Raw genomic sequence first — 15,955 nt, forward strand, 5'->3', positions numbered from 1 at the left:
ATATATATATATATATATATATATATATATATATATATATATATATATATATATATATATATATATATATATATATATATATATATATATATATATATATATATATATATATATATATATATATATATATATATATATATATATATATATATATATATATATATATATATAAAACTAAATTTCGTAGGTCAGAGAATAACTTTCAAGTGCTCAAATTTTTATCCAATTTTTAATGTAAAATTACTCTAGAAAATATACACCTCAAAAATCGTACTTTTAAATTTAAATTGATTGATAAAAATTATATGTCCATACTCGTTTAATTCTCTATCTCCAATCTCCAATAATGTTCGTTCACCCTCAAATGCTCCTTACACTTCTTTCCTTCCTCTTCATCACAACACTAACAAATTCCATTACAACCCCATATAAACCAACCGACCACATTCTCATCAGCTTTGGCGTAACAACTGTTATCGATAACCGTCTATGGCAGAATGATCAAGACTTCATCCTCACTTCGCTATCTGCCACCAGTAAATCCACTGCAAAAGCAGTAGAGGTGGCTTCACCTCTTTATGACATGGCCCGAATATTTCGGGCGACGACAACATATTCCATACCTGTTACTACGTGGGGCCCAAAACTAGTCCGCCTCTACTTTCCACCCCTATCCATATCCTACGACATCATAGACACCAAATCGTCTTTTCTTTCGCTCACAATTAATGGGTTCAATATTTTGCGCAATTTTAGCGCGTTCGCTGTTACGACTAACGCGAAAGCGCACGCCAACACCACCGCGCCGGTAACAGACGGTCTTGTAAGAGAGATTTACATCTCTTTAGACGAAGGAGACGGGCAAAGGGCTATAAACCTAACTTTCTCACCAAGTAACCCGGATGGGTTCGGGTTCATAAACGGGTTGGAGATTATATCTATTCCCGATGGGTTGTACTTGAACCGTTCCGGATCCAATATGGTTCCATATCTTACGGGTGGGTTTCAAGATTATTTGAATAGCCCGTTTAATTTTTCGGATTCAATAACTATGGAAAATATTATCCGGCTGAACGTTGGTGGGTCGATCGTGGATCAGAGTGATGTTTCCGGACTTAGCCGGACTTGGTTCGGTAGAGACGATGACTACATGATGTAAGCTCAACAATATTTTTCAAATTTCCTGAATTTAATTTTAGACAATTGTCTTCTAATTTTCTAATTTTAGATAATTTTGGGTCACCAGGAAATATAAATTCTTTTGAATTCCCAAAAAGCATAGGAAGTAATTAATTTATTAGTGTCAAGTAAAAAAATAAATAGTATTTTTTTCTTACAAAGTTATCAATTACTTTCTTCTTTTCTTATAAAGTTTGGATAAGAAATGTAAATGAAAACAAGAAAAATATAATATTTTAGATAATGAATATATTATTTTATTAAATAATAAATTTAATTTAATGAAAAAAAGTAGGCACCATATATAATTATTAAAAAAATTGAAATAAAGTCATTGAAAAGATCATAACTAATAAAAAACATATTTTTATAAAGTTAATGAGAAATATGTAAGGATCATAAGAAATATACAAATGTTAAAATGAAGTTAGTGGCTAGAAAATATGTGAGAATTATAAGGATTATTATTAAAATATTAAAATATGATTAAAAAAGTTATTTTTATTCGAAATTTATGATATAAAAATAAAAAATTCTTTAAGTAACGATAAAAATGCAATCTTCATAGCTCTATACTTGTGTGATAATTTCCATTTTCAGTATTCAACCAAAAGAAAAAGAAAAAAACAATTTCTAGGAATTTTTTTAAGTTATTAATTTTTTAAAAAATTAAAAATTTTATAGGAATTTAAGTATTTATTTGTTGACCAAACAAGCTCTTGGTAAATATTATTGACCAATATGTCGATTGTAGCAGTGACATCTTTGACTAATATGTGTTTGCGAAGTTCAATGCGTTTGTAGGATCGAGTTAAACATAATTAAAAATACAATAATATGATATTATATTGATAGGTGTGAAGAGACGAATAAAATAAGCTCTCAAATGGTTATATATTTTTCTCATATAATAATCGCAATATTAAGATACTATAGAATAAAGAACAATGTAAAATTATTCTATAAAGCATAAAAAAAAAAAAAAAAAACGGAGGAAATATGCAATATAGAAGTATAATCACGTCTCTTCTCACTATAGGCTACAAGTGTGCATCATGCAATACAAGTCTTCCGTATAGTTGAAGTATATAATCCCACTTTAAACGTTAGATGAATGAGATTCTAATTCTTGACATGACCTTTTAAAGTCATATCAAGTACTCAATTTATCTAAAAGTTTAATTAGATGATTAAGTAATCATTTAAAACTGCAAATACAATTTTAAATTCGGAATAATAGCACTCTACCACTTTTATGTACTTATTTCTGAATTATATATATATATATATATATATATATATATATATATATATATATATATATATATATATATATATATATATATATATATATATATATTTTTATTGATTATATTGAGTTGTACCTTAGCTTGTGTTGAACACATGTAACTTTGCTATTGTATTTGGTTTCATTCGTCTCTTTCTTTGCAGTGCTTTTTTTATTTGAGCGTCGCTTTGACTGTATCCCTCTTGCCCTGTCTTCAGATGGGGTGTAGGTATGATTTGTCAGTCACGAACCCACAAACCCAGTTCTAAGCGGAATCTATCGTATATGATGGTAAATTGATTAATTTTAATTTATGTTGTACATGATCAGTAATGGTCTAAACTACACATTGTCCTACGACGATACCACAATCAATTATACAGTTGCAACACCATCGTATACGGCGCCAGAGTTAGTGTACCTGACAATGAGGTTCATGGGACCATATGTTAAAGAATTGAAGAAAAACCAAAATTTGACATGGTTGTTCGAGGTCGATGTTGGATTTAATTATCTTGTGAGGCTCCATTTTTGCGAGTTAGATCCCAACATCAACAACACTGGCCAAAGACTTTTCGACGTTAGTATCAACAATCAAATGGGTGCACATGATATTGATGTTTTTGCGCTAACGGGTGGCATTTTAATTCCAATGTATCGAGATTTCGTTACGCTCTTTGAAGGTAGTGGTACCAACAAAGCTAGTGTCGAAACCAGAGGTCTTCTTTCAGTGACACTTACTCCCGACCTTACCGCAACGTAAGTCAATCACCGTTTTTTATGGGTAAGAAATCGAGAATTCGGCCCCTTGCATGAGGAGGCTAGGAGTCAAGCTTTGATTTTCCCCTGGGTTAAAAATTGAACGCCTTCACAAGAATGAATAAAAAGAGTTTCTACAATACATTTGCATATATTTTAACCAAGTTCAACTCGCCGTCTTTGACGGTTTTTTTTTTAGTCTTTTGACCCAAAAACTTACATTTTTAGCCAATATGGGTTTAAAATCGCTATTTAAGATAGCAATTTCACGAGAAGTTTAATTTTCAACTGTTTTTACTTGAAGCCCATTTCTCTATTTCTTTTAAAAATAAAAAATTTCTTTACTAATAATTAATCATTAGGGTAAAAATCTTAAGCTAATGAGTAAGAACCCATGATATAATAAATAGGGTAAAAATCATTAGGATAAAAAAAACAAATATTCAACTAATAATTAATCAGCTAATAATTATTTTCATTAATATAAGCAAGATATATTTCATAATAAATACAAATATATTTACTGTTGTAAATATATATTCTTGACATAATATTTAAAAGTTGATGTTCATATTTAGAAAATTAGGATAAGACTTTTTGTCACACTACAATAAATTTTTTATTTTATAATTGTTTTAAATAAATACACAACAATATAGTTAGAGTTTAGTTTTCAAATTTGCAATAATGGTCAACTGTTGCTCTGTGTTTTAGGTATGGCGATGTTATGCTCAATGGATTGGAGATTTTCAAGTTGAGTTCTTCAAATGGTTCTCTTGCTGCACCAAATCCTACTCTCCCTTTACAAAGTAATAATCTTATTATTTGTCGTTTAGACTTTGTCAACCTTTCTAATAATAAGATTTGATTGTAATATGTTATGTGAGAAATTGTCTCTATCAGTTGCAAATATATAATAAACGGAGGAAGTAGAATTCCAGCCACTACCATATGTTGTGTGAGAAATTATCTCTATCATTTGCAAATATATAATAAACGGAGGAAGTAGAATTCTAGCCACAATCACAAGCATAATAAGTTGGAGCTCCATCGACCACTGGTCTGATCACGCACTTACCTGCTTCAGGCATGTCATGTATAGGTTCAAGCCATGTTTGACCTAGTACTAATAATTGATAGAATATATAACGTACATATCTCGAGGCTTTAATATTATTTTAAGCTTTTGGTTGTAACTTCAAGATATATTATATATTTTATCAGTTGATAAAATATTCAATAGAATATCCCAAGATTTTAGCTATTAATTTGGGTTAAGTATCCTATCATTAGTTTAGATAAGTTCCAATTAGAGTTAATTACCTAGATTGAATTTACTACTATAATAAAAATATTATTTTTGAGATTAGATTTACTACTTGGAAAATATCTATTTGCTACTGTGTTGATCACTTTTGTGATTTCGAAAACCCTGACATCATTCTGGCCCTTCTATGTATTTTAAAAAAATATATAACTGGATTGATTTATGTCTAAGTAGTGTAATGCTCTTGCGTCTTTTAAATTTGTTACATCATAATCTCCAATGTGATGACATTTTGGCTAAAATATAATAAAATGCAAAGAACAGAGGAATGTTTAATGGTTATCATTTTCATCATTATTTCTTGCACAAGTTTCACTAAACAAATCTTGGTTGCACATTGTAGGACTGCACATTGTAGGACGTGAATACGGTCTAACCAAAATCATGATCATCTTCATCATACTTGGTAAATTCATCATTTCCTATCCATCTTTGCTCTACTTAAGAAGTTTTAGATTTTCCTTTCAACTCTTGTTCGCAATTAGTAACTGTGAACAGCTTCGTGTTAAAAATACCTGCTGCCTCCTTTTTTTGAACAAAGGAGACCTGGGATACAAACCCAAATCTAACATCATATCAGAGTTTGTGCATGTTAAAGTGTCCATTATTATTCACATGTATATCATTCAACATCAGAAAAAGAGAAATAGAATATGCAAATTTATAAACTAGAAGAATAATTTCAACTACACTATAAATTATCGTAAACGTTTCTTCGAACTTATAAGTAGATTACAAAATTTCAATATTCTAAACAAAAATTAAAAAAAGAACCCTAAAAAATTCTACCCAAATTAGAAACTAATTCAATTAAATTAAAAAAGTAAACTAATTTATAGAGAATTTGGACAATTAAAATTAGCCTTGGTTATAACTTGAAATTCGGGCCTCCCATTTTGAATGTTTCGCTTTCATTTAATATTATTTTCTATATTCCAGCAAAACTATCAAACAACTTTACACAGTGCAGTGGCATGCCTACCATATTTGTTGGTGTAGGTTGTGACTGTGATTCCAGCAAAGCTTATATACTCTTCATTTTTTTTTCCCTAAGAGATGGGGTTACATGTGAACCCCATGCTAACGAACTTGGTACACCTATGCTTTTACTTCAATTTTTATTTGAATTGTCCAGACTCATTTTTTTCAGCTTGTGGTCTTACCAGTAAAGCTAACTCCTATGTGAATATTTTCTTTTTAGGAATTGGAATAGGCATATGCATGTTAATTGCACTAATCCTCTTGTACAAAAAAATGAACTCGCTGAGCGAGAAAAGTAAAGAAATTGAAACATTGTTGAAACAACATGGATCCCTCGGTCCAAAGAGGCATACTTATGCAGATTTGAAGAGAATTACAAACTCCTTCAAAATCAAGCTAGGTGAAGGAGGTTACGGTATTGTATACAAAGGAAAACTACATTGTGGGGATCAAGTGGCAGTGAAAATTCTCAAGAGATCATCGAATCGAGATATGGATATGGTGGAATTCATCAATGAAGTTGCAAGTATCGGAAACACCAATCATAAAAACATTGTGAAACTCCTAGGCTTTTGTTACGAGGGTTCAAAACGCGCTCTTATATATGACTACATGCCTTGCGGATCTCTTGAAAAGTTCACACATGGGGGCAGAGACGAAAACAATCAACAACTCTCATGGAAAAGTTTATTTGAAATCGCGATTGGGATTGCAAGAGGGCTAGAGTACTTGCACCAAGGGTGCAACACGAGAATATTACACTTTGACATTAAGCCCCAAAACATTCTATTAGACGAGAATTATTGCCCCAAGATATCTGATTTTGGCCTATCTAAGATATGCCCACAAAAGGACAGCATAATATCAATGTCAGAAGCCAGAGGAACTGCAGGGTACATTGCTCCTGAGGTTTTCTTCAAGAGATTTGGCGGAGTTTCTCATAAATCAGATGTTTATAGTTACGGAATGTTGGTTTTGGAAATGGTTGGGTGTCGAAAAAATATTGATACGAAAGTGGAACATAGTAGTGAGCAGTATTTTCCGCATTGGATTTACAAGCAACTCGAGGAAGTTGAAGAGATCGATCAAATCGACACCACAAACAACAATGAGGGATCAGTACTCAAAAGGAAGATGGTTGTAGTGGGTTTATGGTGCATACAAACCAACCCCTTCACCCGACCAAATATGACTCGAGTTGTAGAAATGCTCGAAGGAACACTCGACTTGCTGCAGATTCCTCCGATTCCATCTCTTGCTTCTCCTTTGAGATCACACGAAATTTCTACCACTCTAGATGAAATCTCATTAGGTGGACTTTTTGTATCCTCCATTTCATGTTCTAGTTAGACAATGTAGCCATTATAGTGAGCTTTTTAGCTTTGTGTAAATGATTGTCTCCAATAAGTGCAACATAATTTGCCAGTTAATTCGCTTATGTTATATTTGGAAACGATGATTATTGGTTTAATTTCATGTTTGGCAAATCAATGAATTCAATTTTGAATTTAAGTCATTTCTACCATTGGATTAAAAGTAGATAAAGTTAAGAATGTGAGAATGATTTTATAATCTTGTCATTTTCAAATTCTTTCTTTATGATTTCACAATTGAAATTTACAATTTGAAATGAATTTATTAGTTCCAAACACAACTTTAGGAAATCACCATCGATAATTTTATTCTTCTCCGCAATTTCTTGAAGTTGTAAAACAAACTCTAGGCCCCAAACAACATCCCCAACCGATGGACGTTCGCTACCTTGATTGCGTACGCAATAAGCTCGGGAATAATCTCACCGAATTTGCTTAGACAATGACTGCAATTTGGCCTTTTAAATTCGGGTCTATGATAATATTTTTATAATTTTTATATGTACGTAGTTTAAGATATTAATAATGGCAAATCCTAATATTAAGAGGCGAACGTGTGTCTCAATTGAAGAACTCAATTTGCAATGGGTGTTTGAAACTTCTCAAAATATTGATTATAACTTAATTATCTCACCATAAAAGGTATTGCATTCCAATCTTTAAGCATGGAACATGCCATTACAAGGCTTCTTCTCTAAGAAAAATGCATTTATAGAAATAAAAAATAGAATAAAAGTCTTTTCTTATTTATATCGATCTCATCGTAAAATGGTCTTAAATTAGGCTAAATAGTCTTACTTAATTAGTTAACACATTCATTTTAGTACTCAAAATACTCACTTTAGTTGTTAATACTTTAACACATCATTTTATATGCTAAAACTAACATTTTTTGAATATTATAGCACTCATTTTTGTTCTTTAAAAGAGTCAGTCCGTTTGGTAGATGGTAATAAATGGTAGTAATGGAAATAAAAACTAGTGTAATTTTGATTGAAAAATCTCTTGGCTACCTTGATGGCCATACTTGTCCAACTTTAATTATCTCATTTTCTTCATACAATTCATTCCAATGCATTACCATTGGGAAAAGTGGTATTAGGTGGTAATGAAAATTTGTAAACAAAAATATTTTTTTGTGATCAAAGTTTCATCACCATGGGAATGACATGGAAATTGAGATGAAATAAAACACTGTAAATCATTTCCATTATCACTATTTAGTATCACTAACCAAACAGATCGTTAATACCATATGATCGTGAGACAGTTTCATACTTGCTCTTGTAGCTTGGAGGAGAGTGGCATTATTACTGAGTGGGCTTTATATCATGGCAAAAACTTGGGAGAGACCGCCTCAATATGAGGCGGTACAATTGGGTCGGCCCAAAAGCTAAAAGTTAAAAAAATAAAAATGGCGCAAAATCCCAAAATTAGAATATAAATTTAATTTTGACTTTAATGATATCAATTCTGACATTTAAGTGATCAATTTCAATTTAAAGTAAACCTTAAATAAATCAATTAAAATAAAAATATTCAATTTTTCTAAAAGTGATCAATTTTGACATTAAAGTAATCAATTTCTACTTACAAGTTTATAAACTTAAATGGACAATTATTTTAAAGTCTTCAATTTCGATGTTAAAGTGATCAATTCAAACGTTGAAGTGATCAAAAAAGTGATCAATTAAATGATCAGTTATAACTTATAAAAGAAACCAATTATATTTATGACCTTAAAGATATCAATTATGACTTTAAATTGATCAATTATTGATCGCGAATTGTAAAAAATTATAATTAAACCGATTGGACTCTTGGTCTCAATATAAGACGATTGGCTCCTAAAACCTTCTGTTTTATCATTTCATTTTCTGTTTATTAGGCTTGATATCACTTGTGTTTCTCTGGGTTAAAAAATAGGAGCATAGAACTCATTATAACCCAAAAGGTTTAGTTACAAAATTTTGTATTTATGTTCTTATATGTAGATTCTGATAGCTATATGTATATGGGCTCTCAACCTCTCTAGGGTACCAATCCTTCCCTCTAATATCAATCAATTTGTCACAAACTAGCTATTGCAATATATATATATATATATATATATATATATATATATATATATATATATATATATATATATATATATATATATATATATATATATATATATATATATATATATATATATATATTAAATGTATAAGAATATCATAAATCGTTAATTTTGATTTTGAAACGCTAAAAGTTATAATGTTTTGAAAACAATTACATCTACCACTAAACGCTACTTAAAATGTTGTTTAGCCGAGCAATTACTGTTCACAAATTCCTGTGTAGAGACAGTCTCTGTAACAACCCGACTTACCGTTGACTGGGTAAATAGGGTCATCACTGGATTCGTTTCCCAAGAAACTGAAATCACACTTCCAAAACTTGGGCAAAGGGGTCACAAGCTCTTCAACGTGACTAACTCAGCTAAATCCCAAAACCAACATCTAACTAATACACAAGATAATCATACAATTTTCTACAAGTCCGATATAACCAGCACAGCCAAAACAAATATACATTTATCCAAAAACCTAATACAAAACTACAAATTCCTACGTGCTCAGCTCAATATACATCCTTGGAACGCTATTCAACACCGTTAACCCATCGTTCCCGACCGATTTCGATCTGTGATCAAACTAAAAGATGGAAACAACAGGGAATCAGATTAAACTGAATGAGAAGTAACAATCCAAAACAATAAAACACAGCAATTCAAATTATAGGTTTAAAAGCAACATCAGTTTCCTAGATCTATGTGCGCACAGGGAGTCTAGTTGAGAGGCTCATCCATAGCTCTAAGGCTATATGTCACTCTCGGGTGAAGCTAGTCAATATCTCAATGACAATTCGCTTCAAACAGGGAGCAGGGAACAATGTTCCTCAACTCCGTCAATGACCAGCTCGCAAGCCCGATCCATTGACCATATCATAATATCAGCATAAACATTCACAACAACAATTGTCTCAACAATTTCCAATTCAAAAGAACTTTGATAAAACTGTTTTACACCAAAAAGTAGTCTGGCCAGACCCTTTAAGGGACTGTTACTACTCACCGATGATGTCGCTTCAAGGAGTCAGGTTCGATTCGCAACTATCAACTAGAAAGGTTCCTCGATGACGTCGCCTCCTGAAGCATAACAAACATAACATCACAACAAAGCGTTCGATACTACAAACTAACATGTAACTTATTACATCTCCTCCTAAGACCGCAGCTTAACCAAGAGTTATGCTAGCATTCTAACCTTTAAAATCTTACAGTCGATTCAAGAATATCAATTACCCAATACTTTCTTATAAACAACCATGTTCCACCAATTTCGTAAATTCAATGTCCATCCATCTCATACTTACATATCAAGATTCACAAGGATTAAGGTTACACCAAGACCCTTAATCTATTAGAATGTATTTGATTAAACACAAAGATCATTGTTCTTCCTACAATCAACAAGTCTCAACAGAATCTAATACTTCATCCAAAAATATTTAATTATCCAATTAATTTCCGTATCTCTTGATCCCAAATTAGGAATCCCGTAATGGTTTTAGGACACCTCTGACTAAAACAGGCATAACTCACTCATACGGAAACCAAATGAGACGATTTTAGTGGCTACGCGACCATTACTCAGAGCTCTACTATTCTTATTAAGACACTAAAACCCATAAACAATTAGAACGATCCCAAAATAGCCAAAACAGAAAGTTAAGCTTCGAAATTGAAATTTCAAAATCTACAATACCAAGTTTTATACTAGAAATCAAATAACCCAAATAACCAATACTAATCAACACTAGCAAGAACCCAATTACTAATTAAACTCATATACTCTAATTAAATTCAAGTTGATGCTTAAATTTGATTTAAAAACCCCAAATTGAATCCACAAATACCAAACTACTTTAAAACATTCAATTAATACTTAAATAGAATAGTTTGTCGATTACCTCAATCACCATTAAAGGACCTTTCAACTTAAGGTAAGATTGTAGGTGGTAGTTGTGGTGGTGGTGGACCAAGGGAAGGAGTGGCGGCACATGCAGCAGTCAATGGCCAGGCGTGCTGCTACTGCCGGTGACAGTTCGTGGGGAAAGGGGGACGCGATCTGTACTGCAGGGGCTGCTTGTGGAGGGAAAAAACGCGGCCTGTTGTGATGCCGAGGCTGTTGAACCGTGACGGAGATGGAGAATGAGTGAGTCCAGTGTGAGGGAGAAAGGGAAATGGATGAGTATAAGGGTTTATAATTAAGGAGTTAACGTAATGAGTCATAAATTACGTGGCGAAATTACGGTGACTCAACTTCATACTCATACTCACGAAAATATGAGATGGGTAATACACCCATATTTTTCGTCGTATAATTTATTTTTCAATACTTTATTTAAATTTATTTTTATAAAGATAAGATAGTAATCAATTAATAAAATATAATCAAAATACACTTTAATCGAAGTATTCTTTATATAAATTTTATACATTAAATAAAATATACCTCTTTTTGAAAATGTTACCAACGGAATACTTGAGTCAATATCATCAAAATAATAATATTATTACTCGAATTAACTTACTTAATAACCCCAATCAGTTTAATAAACTTATAATTAAGCTTTATTAAATGTAGTCTATTTCAGTCTCACTATGAGACGTTCATCATATAAGGGTTGAATAGCCCAACTAATACAAATATTAACATATGTGCTTCTTATTTTGTGGTCGTTTCATCGAGAAATGTTCTTTCACAAAAGTAGTTCATTATTATTTTATCCTTAATATTAAACTGCTATGCGGACAACGCTCTAAATAAACATATGATAAAATAAAAATAATCCAAATTCAATTAAGGCAAACCATAACACCAATTTTTCTCACTTGTAAGAAATCCAAATGAATAAAATCAAAGTGAGTCACACCAACATTGTAATTATTTGTTGATGTTAGGAAAGCAGGAGACAAGAAGTTCATGCATATAAATCATTACTCTATTGATTTTACAATAATTTGTGAAAAAATTAGTATGTAGATGAATGGAGAAGGTTAGCTAATTGGATAATGTGAACAAATCATATGTTCATATGCATGCATTTGCTAATTGCCAATTGCTACATTGTGATCCACAATCCTTGTTCAAAAACTTACATTTTTAGCCAATATGGGTTTAAAATCGCTATTTAAGATAGCTATTTTATGTGAAGCTTATTTTTCCAATTATTTTTACCTGAAGCCCATTTCTCTATTTTTTAAAAATAAAATAGTTAGTTTGTTTATTTTTCTTGCCACATTTTATTTTAGGGAAGTGGTCCCACCAAGGAAAATTTTGTCATATACAAATTTTTGCTTACTTTAAATTTAATCCAGATTTATGCAATATAAATGACTTTACAATTTCTTAGTCTTTGTATTATATATGATTCATTATTGCAATTTCAAAAGAGCATATAGAGTAATTATTTGTTTGATAACAAGAATATTTTCCTTTGAAAAATACTTTATTTAATGACTTTTTCAAATTTGCATTGAAGTTGAAACTTTTGTCTGTTTTTCTAGATATGACGATCTCTTGCTCAATGGATTGGAGATTTTCAAGTTGAACTCTTCAAATGGTTCTCTTGCTGCACCAAATCCTAATATCCTTATGAATTTAACATCTTCACAAGGTAATAATCGATCTTCGAATAGTTCTCATCATTTAATACCGATTATCGGAGGAATCCTTGGTGCTATTCTAGTAGTCGCACTCATATCATCAATATATTTCATAATCATTTTCCGAAGAAAAAAGGAGAAACAAAAATTCATGAAAACAAGGAGCAAAGATGATACTAGCAAGCTTAAGTGGATTTCGCCGTTGGATGATTCTGGATCTAATGCAACTACCGCTAGTGTGATTTCTTCTCTGTCGTTCGATCTTTGTCGACGTTTCTCATTTGCACAAGTTAAGGTTGCTACAAACGATTTCGACGACGATTCGATCATAGGAACCGGTGGGTTCGGTAAAGTTTACAAGGGTTCAATAGATGATGGAGCCACTATTGTGGCCATAAAACGTCTTACGACAACATCAAAGCAAGGCGTTCGCGAGTTTGAAACAGAAATCGAGATGCTATCGAGACTACGTTACGTACATTTGGTGTCCTTAATCGGATACTGTGACGAACACGGTGAAATGATCATAGTTTACGAGTATATGCCACGTGGCACTCTTTGAGATCACTTGTTGTACAAGAATCCCGAGAGAAGCGAGAACCATACACCATTGTCGTGGAAGCAACGACTTATGATTTGTCTTGGATCAACTCGCGGTTTGCACTATCTTCACGCGGGTGTTAAACAATTGATTATTCATCGAGATGTCAAGTCTACGAATATTCTTCTTGATGATAAGTGGATGGCCAAAGTCTCAGACTTTGGCCTTTCAAAGGTAGGACCCACTCCTGGTGATATGGGTCCTACCCATGTTAGTACCGCTGTTAAAGGTAGTGTTAGATATTTAGATCCAGAGTACTATCGACGTCAACAATTGACAGAGAAATCAGATGTATACTCCTTCGGAGTTTTGTTGTTCGAGGTTTTATGTGCTCGATTTGCGATGAACCCTAATCTACCCAAGCAACAAGTGAACTTAGCCGTGTGGGCTCGTTATAACTAGAAAAATAAAACCCTCCACACAATTGTCGATCCAAATCTAACAGGGCAAATTGCACCCGAATGTCTAAGAAAATTTGGAGAAGTGGCAGAAATGTGTATACGAGAACATGGAAGTGATCGTCCTTCGATGGGGGACGTAGTTTGGGGCCTTGAATTTGCCTTACAACTACAAGAAACCGCGGAGAAAATTATGCAAAACAATTTAAGTGATGATCCTCAAGGAGAAATTTCAGATTCTACGATAAGTTTTAAACTTGATGGGGCAAATGCATTAGGTTCAATGTATATTGATAATGAATCGACCACATTAAATGATGATTTTTCTGATATTAAGATGGTTGATGTGGGCACAAAAAAGTTATTGGATAGTAGAACTACTACATTTAATTCATCGGAATCACCCATAATTGATATGAAGTCTGGTTCTGTTTTTTCTGAGATTATCGACCCAAAAGCCAGATGACTCGTACAAATTGTTGTATGAGACGATTTCTCTATAAAATGTGTTTCATACGACATGAGAATATAAGATTTTTATTTCTCTTACAAGAGTATCTAAAAGAAATAAGAAAATATATTTTTTTTGTAAATTTTTTTTTGAGGATAATAAATAAAACTGTTAATTTATTAATTAGTATTATATTTTGAATATTTCAAGGTACGGTTGTGTTTTTAATATGAATAATTATATCATAAAAAATATAAGATGCATAAGTGCCGTGTTATTCCATTTCATTTTTTAGTTTTTTGTTTTAAGAAAATCTAATAATTTATTGATAAAAATATCATACGACATCTATAACAGAGTAACAATCGATCAAATACATAACAATTTTAATCAAACAAAATTTTACTCCCTCCTACTCTTCCTACTTGTCCCAATTACTTTTTGGTTACCATTCACTAATCACTCTTAATTTGTATTTTATTCTTAATCTATAACTTAAAATATAATCAAGCGGGATTTTTTTCATTCGTCTAATACAATGATTATTAATATCAACTTTTCATAATTTTTAATTATGCACAATTAAAGATATTAAAGGTTAAAATGTTGCCTCGACAAGTGTTAAAAAGGTAAATGGGACAAGTAGGCTGAATATGAGGGAGTATATAAAAAAAGTCATGATAATTATATAGGAGATCCAATACTAAAGTCTTCCCTCTATCGTGATCATTATAAGGTTGATAGTAGCTTCAAAATTTACAATGAAGGTTAGAATTTTTTGAGAGAAAAAAAGAGAGAAGAGAGCAAGATTAGCAATTTATAAAAGTCTAGTTTTTTTCTACTTTGCCACATACATACATAACAAAATTCTTTACTCTTCTCAAATGGAATTATAAAATTTTATGTCAAATTTTTAATTAATAATTCTCATTAATTTATATAAAAAAGCATATTCATATGTGAATATTGATAAATTCATTTCGATATATATCTTTTAAATATTATTTATTATAACTTTTAAAAATTTACAATTAAAGTTATTTAACTTTTATATTTACATTAAAATCTAAAAACAAAAATTACAAGAATAAAAGAAAATGTAGCGATAAAAATAAGAATACTTTTGGGAGAGACTTGTATACTAAGTAGACAAATTGGACCAAGTCAATTGGTGAGTGGCAAAATGAGACTTGAGACTTGAGACTTGAGACTTGAGACTTGAGAGTGATAGATGGAATTTAAAGGGTGACAATATTATTAAATGTCACAACTTTTTCTTTATTTTAGATTATAATTTATTGGGGCCTTCAAGTAAAATAAGAACAAATTTATAAAGTTGTTGAATTTTCTTCTATGCTAAAAACCATTTTGATAAATTGATTGATCATAGCTTTTGTTTTTATTGGAAGATGGCAAATAAGGAGTCCAAGGTTGGACCTGTCTAGGCTATGAACTAATTTATTTAAATAAAAATCTATTTGTTTTGAATTGTTTGAAGTATTATAACCTTTTTTATTCTAATGTAATAATACCTCATATGGTTTTTCACATTTTTTATACATCATTTTAATTTTTAATGTGTTGAAAAGTATTTGTTAAAAATTATAAAAAGTTAATGATAATAAAATATACATTGAGACGAATCAAACAAGATTGGTTACCATTCACTAATCACTCTTAATTTGTATTTTATTCTTAATCTATAACTTAAAATATAATCAAGCGGGATTTTTTTCATTCGTCTAATACAATGATTATTAATATCAACTTTTCATAATTTTTAATTATGCACAATTAAAGATATTAAAGGTTAAAATGTTGCCTCGACAAGTGTTAAAAAGGTAAATGGAACAAGTAGGCTGAATATGAGGGAGTATATAAA

The 15,955-nt window shown here is 31.2% G+C and overlaps 1 protein-coding gene, 1 long non-coding RNA gene and 1 pseudogene across 3 annotated transcripts; 2 read left to right on the plus strand and 1 right to left on the minus strand.

Moving 5' to 3' along the window:
* Nucleotides 1-181: 181 nt before the first annotated feature.
* Nucleotides 182-7,050, plus strand: LOC130802198 (probable receptor-like protein kinase At5g39020). 2 transcript variants are annotated; one of them, XM_057666124.1, is made up of 5 exons: nucleotides 182-1,155; nucleotides 2,798-3,226; nucleotides 3,941-4,035; nucleotides 4,897-4,959; nucleotides 5,755-7,050. In XM_057666124.1, the coding sequence occupies exons 1-5, from the start codon at nucleotides 347-349 to the stop codon at nucleotides 6,882-6,884; spliced, it is 2,526 nt and encodes an 841-aa protein (XP_057522107.1). In that variant the 5' UTR covers nucleotides 182-346; the 3' UTR covers nucleotides 6,885-7,050. The 2 variants fall into 2 exon arrangements, with proteins under 2 accessions (XP_057522107.1, XP_057522108.1); XM_057666125.1 differs by lacking the exon at nucleotides 4,897-4,959.
* Nucleotides 7,051-9,153: 2,103 nt separating this feature from the next.
* On the minus strand, nucleotides 9,154-11,224 carry LOC130802202 (uncharacterized). The gene is made up of 3 exons (XR_009039742.1): nucleotides 10,925-11,224; nucleotides 10,027-10,100; nucleotides 9,154-9,606 (listed from the first exon to the last, which is right to left on the minus strand). It is a non-coding gene; the product is annotated as an uncharacterized LOC130802202 (long non-coding RNA).
* Nucleotides 11,225-12,492: 1,268 nt separating this feature from the next.
* LOC130803285 (receptor-like protein kinase FERONIA) lies at nucleotides 12,493-14,284 on the plus strand (annotated as a pseudogene).
* Nucleotides 14,285-15,955: the final 1,671 nt, after the last annotated feature.

Source organism: Amaranthus tricolor, chromosome 16, assembly GCF_026212465.1.
Source record: "Amaranthus tricolor cultivar Red isolate AtriRed21 chromosome 16, ASM2621246v1, whole genome shotgun sequence".
NCBI lineage: Eukaryota > Viridiplantae > Streptophyta > Magnoliopsida > Caryophyllales > Amaranthaceae > Amaranthus > Amaranthus tricolor.